This window comes from Talpa occidentalis, unplaced genomic scaffold, assembly GCF_014898055.3.
Source record: "Talpa occidentalis isolate TD23 unplaced genomic scaffold, MPIMG_talOcc4v2.1 talOcc4.7, whole genome shotgun sequence".
NCBI lineage: Eukaryota > Metazoa > Chordata > Mammalia > Eulipotyphla > Talpidae > Talpa > Talpa occidentalis.
The window spans coordinates 86,311,532-86,322,858 of record NW_023605083.1 but is presented as its reverse complement, the minus strand read 5'-3'; the positions used below and the strand labels follow the sequence as shown (position 1 = coordinate 86,322,858).

At 42.0% G+C, this 11,327-nt stretch overlaps 1 protein-coding gene across 1 annotated transcript in view; it reads right to left on the bottom strand.

Moving 5' to 3' along the window:
* Positions 1-1,125: 1,125 nt before the first annotated feature.
* The window catches only part of RPA1 (replication protein A1), a 41,966-nt gene continuing 31,764 nt past the window's right edge, over positions 1,126-11,327 (bottom strand). Inside the window, exons 14-17 of the mRNA XM_037492274.2 lie at positions 8,635-8,811; positions 5,858-5,965; positions 3,607-3,693; positions 1,126-2,139 (exon numbers count right to left, since the gene is read on the bottom strand). Of these exons, the coding sequence (XP_037348171.1) occupies positions 2,032-2,139; positions 3,607-3,693; positions 5,858-5,965; positions 8,635-8,811 (480 nt within the window). The 3' untranslated portion in view covers positions 1,126-2,031. The remainder of the gene's footprint in view (positions 2,140-3,606; positions 3,694-5,857; positions 5,966-8,634; positions 8,812-11,327) is intronic.

Sequence of the window (11,327 nt, the reverse complement as noted above, 5' to 3'; positions counted from 1 at the left end):
TAGATATAAAAGACTGGTTACTGGACTGAAAGCTAGATCACCACTTCCAACCCACAATTGTGTTGAAGACTATAATTTTCCAGTCAGTGCTTTATAAGCAAGGTCAGACAGAGAAGAACTTCCATAAAAATCATTGAGGCCTCAGCCAGAGAATCAAGTGCAGCTCAATGAACATCTTCTGAGACTAGAATGTGTCCAAACAATTAATGGGTCTGAGAAAAAGACCCTCTATGTCTGCTCCGAGGAAAGGGAGAATCCTGCCTGGTTCATTCAAGAAGAGGACAGCAGAGGTGAAGCAGACAGGCTGCCATCACGGCCGTGACACACTCTTCCCCAAGCTGCACTTCTACCAATTAAAAACCAGGCCCCGACAGCTGTAGGTTGACTACAACTCTGCCTGGATACTTGGAGACAAATGTGCAAATGTCAAGCGGTGGGTTGCAGCAACCAGATAGATAATTAATATGATTAGGAACACACAGTAAGCATGCGCTTGCTGACAGAAAAGCCCAGTAGCATAATTACTGTTTTCTTACTAGCTCACTGTCTACACACATTTCAAAGCCTGGTTGGTGTTAGGCTGCTGTGTAAACATCAATAAAATCCCAGAGTGCGGGATCATCAGCATTTTTGGGCACAATGGCTTTTTGTTTTTAGTATTTTCATTCTTTTAAAGATGTATATCAGGGGCCTCCCCAGTGGCGCAGCGGTTGAGCGCTGGGTTGCGAAGCTGCCCGCAGCCTCTACAGCGCCGGTTCAATGCCCGGCTGCTCCCCGGCCACCAGAGGAGAGTCCCACATGGTGCGCAGACCTCTCCTGCCGCCCGCTGCTCCCCTCAGCAGTGAACTTCGGTCCCTCTGCCTGCTCTGCTCCCCGCTCTGGCTCTGGTGAATTCTCTCACCCTCCCGCGCTTCTGACTGCACCCAGTGCTTCTATAAATAAATAAAAATAAATCTTAAAAAAAAGTCTTAAGAAAAAAAAAAAGATGTATTTCAGGACTGCAAACATTAAAAAGAATGATCCCCATACCTTGGACTAATCTTCGAGTTTGTGACGAGTTAACATCTCCCCCAAGTGAACATTTATTATGAAGGCTAATTAATTGCTTTCCAGTTACAAGAACCCTTTGCATTCAAAGAAAGTAGGATTCACAAGCACAGGATATACTGTTTATTAAAACAAAGCAAGGGAAACGATAGAGTTCTCTCTTCACAATCTCCTCTGTTTAACATGGCTTTAATCAGGGAAAGAAACACATAAATACAAGAAGTATGGATAGGTAGGAAAAGTGTGCATTCACTTAACAAAATGCAACATTGATTGAAGTGAAAACTAAAGCAATGCTTTGTAGTTGCCTGGATGTCCCCAGGGGACAGCAAGCCAATGCTTATCAACCTTCCTCAGAAGAGACAATTTTGATTAACATCAGGCCCATCTGACTCAGTCTATTAAACCCTGAAGGAAGGATATTCTTTCAGATATAAGAGATATGTCTTTGATTAATAATTCTACCCTATTGGCATTCTAAGCATTAACAACTCTGTGGCACCTCTAGGAAGAAAGCCTTTGAATTCTAGGAAGACACTTACTAAAATACCCATGTTCCACGCAACCACTTCTCAGTTCTCCCTCATGAGAAGGAACCCAAATTGCGATGGTGTCACCACTGGAGAAGTGGAAACCTTACTTACATAATTTATTTCACTGTTGCAGATTTAGGGTCAATTGCCTGTGACATAATTCCTGCTTCCAAGATAATGAAATCTTTAAAAAAAAATGACAAAAGCCTGAACAGAGGGAGTGACTGGTACTGTACTGCCTGCCAGCTGACGCCCCCAGGTCTGACAGTTTATACCGCAGCTATTGGAGTGTATTTTCTTTTGCCTACCAATGGTTTCAAAAGCAGACAGAGGGGAAAATGCTTAGTCCACCACAAAGAGGCTCTATGCACTGTGCAGCTAATATGGAATTGTCATACAGGGAGTGAAAAGAAATCAATTTCATCTCAGCTCTTTATTTTCAAACTTCTGCCTAACACATTACTGCGTTTTTCCTGATGTTGGTTATCAGTCTCCTTCCATATTCTCTGTAGTCCACGGGCTTTGCCTCCATCACAGTGGCCTTAATTCGAGACTCATCCTTTGAGAAGAGAAAAGCAGTTTGTGAGTGTGGCATGTGGCAGCAGTGATAACCCCAGTGCTTTAGTGGTTTCAATGAGCCCGGCAGGACAATACATCAAGCCATGCTCAGTCATTCCAATAAAGAAAAAAATTATAAGCACCAAATCCAAGATTTTGGAGGCCGTAAAAATGGACAGAACCACCCTTTAACAGGAGCCCCTTTCCTCGTGTTCCCACACACAGAGAGAGCTACTGACAGAATCCAGATGGGCTCAACCTACAAGGGTGCCTCAAGTTCGATCACTTCTTTATCCGGAGGAGCAGACAGGAGCCCACAGAGGATAACTGTGCCTGTGGCCACATAGCTGGTTCTGAAAACTTTCATTTCATGAAAAGCTGAATGTGGTATAAAAGAAAAAGCCCCTGTGGCAGAGAAGACAAGGTTTGGGTCCCACGTCAATTCTGGGAGGCAACCTCTCTGCACATCACTCTCCTGTCCACACCATGAGGAGACTGAGACTGTTCAGATTCCTCCCTGATCCCACCCCACTCAGACATCCTATCACAGACACCTGAGGCCCTTATTCAATGCTTATTCAATGCTTACAAACATACTTATTAGCAAGTACTAAGGTTAAGGTCCAACAATAAAACAGAACGAGTAAACCCTGCAACAAGCAAGGTTGTTTTCAGAATTCTCCCTCCTCACTCATACATCTACATTCAGGTAATGATGAGCACCTACCGCAGCAGGACAGGCAGAGCATAGCTCACACACCTTCCCATGCTCAGTAATCACTAAATACAGTCACATTCATGAGTGTGGTTAAAAGTGAAGCTCTGAAGTTGGATTGGCTGGACTGGAATTTTCATTCCGCCACTTGCAAGCATGCCTAAAGTAACTTTAGGCAAGGAACTTATTCTCAGAGGCCTACTTTTTCCCATCAGTAAAATGGATTGCCTACATGTATGCAGTGCCTACATAAAGGGTAACTGTGGGGATCCAGTGAGATAATACATGTGAGGGCCATTAGGCCACTAACTTTCAGTAAATAAATGCTGTTTTATTATGACTATGCAATACATAATGCTACAGGCAACTGAGAGAATTTTTAAGGTAATTTTAACTACATGTGGCCTGTGTTTCACATACTGTTGAATCCAAATCGTGTGGAAGAAATTATTTCACCAGACACAGCATTCTTTGTCAGTACATGCACCAAAAAACCCCCAAGCTTCAACTGAATAGTCACACAGCATTTCCCTCTTCCTAGATGTCTGACACTGGATATGATGCTTCACCCTCAGTTTCCTCACCGGAAAACAGACAATGGGCAGGGGAGGGGCAATGAGTAATAAACACAAGGTGCTTAGCATTGGGTCTGGCACACAGGAAGCGATGAACTGACAGCTAACATTACCAGGTTGTTGCTGGTGACAAACTGTCCAACTACCACCCACCTGCTGTGTGGGTGATCTTACTTACATTGTAGGTCTCTAGTTTGACCCTGATCCTGAATATGAAAGTTCGAAAGCTGACATTCTGGAAAATCTCTGTAAATGCATGTGTATTCTGCAAAAACAAATGCAAAACTTTTAAGCATGGGGACTACTGACCATTTGGAAACATGTCTATACATTTTTTAAAAACACTGAGAAAAGTATTACCTGCAGTGATCTGAAATTAAGAATGACTAATCTATATAAAACTGCTTAACTGGAATTTTATTAAAAATTAAAAACATTCTACCTAGTCAAATTCATAGAGATAGAAAGAGAATAATGGTAGCCAGTGGCTGAGAAGAGAGCAAAGTGGGGAATCACTGTTTAATGGGTATTAAAATTCTGGAGATGAATGGTGATGATGGTTGCAAAATGTAAATGTACTTAATGCCACTGAACGGCACATTTAAAAAATGGCTAAAACAGGGCCTCCCTGGTGGTGCAAGAGGTTAAGTTTCAGCACTATGAAGCTATCTACAGCCATGCAGCATCAATTTGATCCTCGGCCAGGGAGCTGACCCACGTGGCACAGCAGATCTCTCCTGTCTCACCCGCTGCTCCCCTCAGCAGTGTATTTCAGTAGATCTGCCTGTTCTGCTCCCCACTCTGTCTCTGGTGAATCCTCTCATCTCCTGCACCTCTGGCCTGTACCCCAGTTCTTGTATGCATAAAATAAACCTTTCCCAAAAAATGGTTAAAAAGGTGAATGTTATGTATATTAAACTATAATTTAAAGAGTCAAAACACTCGTAGAAAACACATTTCTAAACTTTTAGAAGTTTGTGATGATCTAGCATCTTAATCATACATTAAGAGCTGGGGGGGAAACACTCAGAAGAAAGTTCAAAATGCTGTACACATTATTTCAGCCTCTATAATTATAGCTACTGATTTGGTATATGTGCTGCCGAAGCAAGCACTACAGCTACTGATTTGGGAGTAAGTAAACTAATGAAGTAGACAAAGGTTAGGGAAAGTTTAGAAAACAGTCTTCTCCCTCTTTCTCTCACCCCTCATCAGAAGTCTGGTAAACAGAGAAGGATTAGCATAGGCATTTTGTATAAATATGTATAAATTTGTATAACTATATAAGGTTAATAATTCACATCAGCCAAGTATTAGCTTTGCAAGCCCATAGAAGATAAAAACGGCTTTGTTACATAGAATTCTTTTGTTGGGCCTCCCTGGTGGCACAGGGGGTTGAGACGCAGTCTATGAAGCTATCCGCAGCCACTGCAGCATGAGCTCGATCCCCAGCCAGGGAGCTACCTACATAGCACAGCAGACCTCTCCTGCCTCGCCTGCTGCTCCCCTCAGCAGTGTATTTCCATCAATCTGCCTGTTTCCTCACTCTGTCTCTGGTGAATCCTCTTGCCCCCCGCACCTCTGGCCTGTGCCCCAGTTCTTGTATGCATGAATAAATCAATCTTTTAAAAAAACGTAACAAACAAACAAAAAAGTCAAAATTCTTCTTAGTGGCTTTTACAAGTATTCTAATCAATCTGGAGGAAAAAAGAAAAAAAAAACTAGAAAGATGCTAATTTGTGTGACCCAAAAAACACAGCTTTTATTGGTCTTCTTTATGTGTTTTATATGAACATATATTTTCCCCAAGTTTAGCATGATTAGTAATCTATTTTTCTGCATCAACTAAAATTAAATGTGAAAATACAAATGAAAATGAAAGTTATTTTAAAAAGTTACTTGATAAGAATGGCATCTGATGACTGAAATAGCAAATACCTCAGGTGTGAATTTAAACCAGGATTTGATTCAACTTTAGGAAGGTGGTTTATTATGTTAAAAGGCACAACCTGTACTTCAGGTTATTTCAGAAGACACCATATAGACTTCAAGCAATTGCAGGCACACCAACACTGGTGTCCTAACAGTAATATGAGAAACAAGTGGTTTTCTAAGTACTCTTATACATTAAGTCACCATTTCATTGTTAGCACATCCAAGATGGAGGAAATCAGACAAAATCAGATGAGCTCTCAATCATCAGATTAAGAAGCTATATACTAAGAAGCTCCCTCCCCGACCAGGGAGCTAACCTACACATCTCCTGTCTCACCCGCTGCTCCCCGGAGCAGTGTATTTTGGTCGATCTGCCTGGTCTGTTCCCCACTCTGTCTCTGGTGAGTCCTCTCAACCCTGCCTCTGCCCCCTCAGCCTTCTTTATTCTATGCATAAATAAATAAATCTTAAAAAAAAAAAAAGATGTGGCCAACCTTCTCTCTTAACTCCCCAAGATAAGCAGCACTCTGTCCAAGGATGGCCTCTGCAGAATCCTGGAAACAAGTGACCCACTGATTCTCATGAAAATCAGCAATATTTACCTGAAAACAAAAAACAAACCAAAAAAAAACCACCTCGGTATTATTTCAGGAGATAGGGAGATTAACTTTTCCCATTCATTAAAATAATTTTTAGGGGGAAAAAAACCATTACCACAGTATGTACTATCTCCTTTCTAAAGCATGTAACAGCAGCTTAAAATACTAAGGCTGGATCACAGCAGGAACACAACACACTGTGGATATGTGATTTCAGATCTTAGTTCCCTTAAGCTGCAAAGGCCTTGGAACTAAAAATTTTGAATAAGCCTCGAATGCAGGCTCTCTGCACTTTATATTTTACCTTCTCCAAATAGTAGGAGGAGTTCCATGAGGTTCCAGACACTACTGAACATCCTAGACAATTTAAAAGTCTGACCTAAGGGTTTCCTCAGTTACCAAATTTGCCTAGCTACAGAAATGGGACTCCAGTTGGACCATGGTGTAAAATTAAATGGGAGAGTGCCCAAGAATCCACTTGCTAAGGTAAATGGCCTACTAGAAGGGAGAGCAAACATTTTTCTTTAAAGGTGTCATTTTGATGATTTTACATATCCACTTTACATATACCTGGAATTTAACATTAAAATAAAAGAATGTATCAAATACTAGGGCTCACACCTACAGCTTACCCCATGCTGCCCTCCCTCCAGAGGCACTCTGTTCTACAGGGCAAGGAGAGCAACTGTGGAGGGGGCCCACTAGGAAAGCATCCCATGAAACCAGTGTGTCCAGCCCACTCCTTGGAAGTTTTTTTGTTTTTTTTTTTAAAGATTTATTTCTTTCTTTATACAAGCACTGGGTACAGTCAGAAGCGCGGGAGGGTGAGAGAATTCACTGAGCCAGAGTGGGGGAGCAGAACAGGCAGAAGGACCGAAGTACACTGCTGAGGGGAGCAACAGGCGGCAGGAGAGGTCTGCACGCCATGTGGGACCCTCCTCCAGTGGCCTGGGAGCAGCCGGGGATCGAACCGGTGCTGTAGAGGCTGCGGGCAGCTTCGCAACCCAGTGCTCAACCACTGCGCCACCGGGGAGGTCCACTCCTTGGAAGTTTAACAGAAAGTCTGATGGTGGGCCTCCCCTGGTGGCGCAGTGGTTGAGCGCTGAGTTGAGAGCCTGCAGCCTCTGCAGCACCAGTTCGATCCCTGGCCACTGGCAAGGGTCCCAGCAAAAAAAAAAAAAAAAGGAAGTCTGATGGAATAAACTACCTAAAACAATTTTCTTCATCTTACTTCAAAAAATCATTTGCAGAAAACAAGCCTAAATGGAGAACTTCCCTGCCATATATTTGAATGAGAATCCTTTATCTAAAGATTTTTTTCTTCAATTTCCTACTACAAGAAAATACATTGTAGGAAAAAAAAGGAAAATGCAGAAAAATATTCAGAAGGAAGTAAAAATCAACTAGTATTTGTTGGGCCTCCCCGGTGGCGCAGCGGTTGAGCGCTGGGTTGCAAAGCTGCCCGCAGCCTTTGCAGTGCCAGTTTGATCCCCAGCTGCTCCCCGGCCACTGGAGGAGGGTCCCACATGGCGCGCAGACCTCTCCTGCCGCCCACTGCTCCCCTCAGCAGTGTACCTCAGTCCTTCTGCCTGTTCTGCTCCCCGCTCTGGCGAATTCACTCACCCTCCCGCGCTTCTGACTGTACCCAGTGCTTGTATAAATAAATAAATAAATCTTAAAAAAAAAATCAACTAGTATTTGTTGCTTATTATGGTTTTTGTCAAGATTATATAAAACACACCATTTTAAATTTGCTATTTTCAATTAATAAAAGCTAAACACTTATTTGCCATTTAATAATCTTCATTAGCAATAGTTTTCAAACATGTTAACAGTAGAAACTGTCAAATAAATGGCAAATTCTAACAACTACTTGAAGTTGTTATTCCACTACTTACAGGAATTAACCAGAATATTAAGGATATTAAGTTGAATACAAGCTCTCAAAATAAACAACAGGGTAACAGACAACTTTATACAGATTAACATCTCTGATTTTTTTCTTTAGGAGATATCCCCTCCAAGTGTTTACTGTGTCAAAAAAAAAATTTTTTTTAAAGGCTTCTGATATATTAGTGCCAAATCACCTTTTAGAAAAAAAAGTGTCCATTTTCTTTACCTTTATTATAATTTAGTATAATTTAAAAAAGGACTTACACCTTCCATTTTAAAGACTTAAATGAGAAACAATCCTTATAATCAAAACAGCCACAATCCTACATCAGAGTGCAGTCACCTTCCTGATGTACATTCCAGTCAGCTCTAGGAAGGGCGAGAGGTTTTCCACAAGAAAAATAACAAAACATAGGCATCGGCTGTGAACATGTCATTACTGCCCTCCAAAAATGTCATTTCAAATAAATTTATCTTCTTAACAGTTGGTAGGTGAGGGCCACCACTGCTGTCTTTGTATATGCACAGCAGACTGAAATCAGGCAGGTACCTAAATGCAACTTTCTGGTATGCGAAAAGCTTTTAGTAACAGAAAACAGACTGCTATTTTGTTCAGTGGAAGGCTCATTAGCTCCATATTTATAGAATAATAAGCTCTTTAGCACTTCCTCATCTGCAGGCTTCCTACCACAAGTGTCCTTGTTTTTACGGTTGGGCCTGGCCTTTGGTGTGGACTCAAGATAACACCACAGTGGTTCTCATCTACCCATTCTACTTACTGACAGAATCATGCGGTACTTGAAATTGGGAAATTCACTGTCACATTTCTCGCAGCGGTATAATCCGTTCTGTTGATCAATCACTTTCTTATTGCAATCCTGATTTGGACAGGCTTGGTACATGCAGTTCTCTTTGCGAGCAAGAATCACTGTTGCCACAGAGCTAAAATAGTCGGCCTTCAAGAGAAAAAGGGTGACATGGAACACAGAGCACCAGGATTGGACTTAGAGGCAGTCCAAAGCTTGACTTTACTTGTAAGTGGTAAATGTTTACATATGGGAATTCTTAAGATCACAGTCCCATGATTATAGGGAATCATTCATACTGTAGTTTTAGAAATCATTGTGCTGACTACAAAACTCATGAAGCTACAAGTTCTAAAGCATACACTTCCTTAAAGATGAGTTAATTTGAAATTAGAATAAATTAAATACAACTGAAACAGACTACACAAAAGATAAAGATTTTAAAAACTTGTTCTTCCTGTTCTTCTGACCCTCCAAAGGTGACAGATTTAGGAAACAGAGTCATGCAGCAGAGCACAGTGCACATATGGCCAAGCAGCGCTCCCGCTTTAAAAATAACAGCAGTGATTTCTAGGGCCTAGATTCCTATCTATCTATCTATCTATCTATCTATCTATCTATCTATCTATCTATCTATCTATCTATGATGACCCTTTGTCTAAGTCAGGGGTCAGCAAATATTTCTGTAAAAAGCCATATAGTAAATATTTAAGGTTTTATAAAACCACTTGGTCATAGTCTGCTGCAGTTACTCAGTCCTGCTGTTGTGGTACAAGACTATATGTAAATGAAAGCATTTACATGGCTGTATTAAAATAAAACTATTTACAACAGGTGGCAGGTCTGTTTGCATTCTTAAATCCTGGTCTAAGAATGAACAAGCGCCGGGCTTCCCCTGGTGGCGCAGCGGTTGAGCGCTGGGTTGCAAGGCTGTCGGCAAGCCTCTGCAGTGCCAGTTCGATGCCTGGCCACCGGCGAGGGTCCCAAAAAAAAAAAAAAAAAAAAAGAACAAGTGCCTTCCAAGTGGAGAAATCACTGATAAGTAAATATAGTGAGGACTAAGTCACATGCTTGGGCTTTCTGTTGTTGCTATTTCTTTTGCTTTTAAACTCCATTATATAAAGGATAGGGGGTGGATGATATCAGCGTGAGCAGTTCCCTTGTGGTGTACTCTGGGTTCAGAGGTCAGCTAACCTCTGGGCTTCCTAGTATCTCAGCTCAAACAAGGTAAAACAGTAACGTGGATATTTAAAGAGTTTGGGTAAGTTCTCAATCTAAAAGGTTCTAGAGCAAGCCTCCTAGGAGAAGAATTTCCTAGGAGTTATTCAGTATTTTCAGGTAAGGTTTACATTCAAAGCAAGCCTTTAAAATTTGGGTGCAAGAAAGTATTCCTTGGCTTGATTTCTTATTATATACTTTAGATCTAAGAAAGAAAGTGGGTAACAACAGAGCCCTGAGAGAGGCTGGACAACAGATCTGTCCAATGTTTAAAATCTCAGGATGCTGGAGCATATGAGTTACAGTTGATGGCAACAATGGTCAAGGGAACAGGGTAAAATGAGACAGTGAGGGGTAATAAATATTTTGTTATGATATGAAAACAGTAAATTGGGAATTGCTATTTGGGGAGCATAAAGAGAAATCAATGATTTAGGGCCTCCCCGGTGGCGCAGTGGTTGAGCGCTGGGTTGCAAAGCTGCCCGCAGCCTCTGCAGCGCCGGTTCGATCCCTGGCTGCTCCCGGGCCACCGGAGGAGGGTCCCACATAGCGCGCAGACCTCTCCTGCCGCCCGCTGCTCCCCTCAGCAGTGTACTTCGGTCCTTCTGCCTGCTCTGCTCCCTGCTCTGGCTCTGGTGAATTCTCTCACCCTCCTGCGCTTCTGACTGTACCCAGTGCATGTATAAACAAACAAACAAACAAACAGACAAATAAATAAATAAAAGCATTAAAAAAAAAAAAAAAGAGAGAAATCAATGATTTAAATACTGAACTGCTGACAGAATACAGGTTTTGATCTAGATAGGAGTCATTCAATACAACATTGAAATGGAAACTGCAACTAAAGTCAAAAACCCAAGCCAGTTCTTTTCAGAATACTGGTGGTACGAAGTTAACATTCTCTAACCAATGAAAGCACATGTGAATGCCTGATAACTGACACTGAGTCTGACTAATGCTCAGTGTGAGTTATAACCTCAAAAATGATCTCCTTGGTATGTGAGCATTTCAACTGGCAGGAACAATCACAGTAAAGAAGTATGGACTCAGGGCCTTCCCTGGTGGCGCAGGCAGTTGAGCGCCGTGCTGTGAAGCTGTCTGCAGCCTCTGCAGCACCAGTTTGATCCCGGCCGGCCAGCTGGCCGGCGGGTGTCCCACATGACACGGCAGACCTTTCCTGTCATGCCCACTGCTCCCCTCCAGCAGTGTATTTCATCAGTCTGCCTGTTCTGTTCCCTACTCTGTCTCTGGTGAATCCTCTCACCCTCCCGCGCATCTGGCCTATACCCTGGTTCTTGTGTAAAATAAATAAATCTTAAAAAAAAAAAAAAGAAATATGGCCTTGAAGGCAGCTTGGATATTTCCAGTTCTTTAAGATCCCTCTAAGAATTAAATAACTTTCTAAATCAGACTTTCCAACATGTTTATGCCTCAACATACCCGAGGGA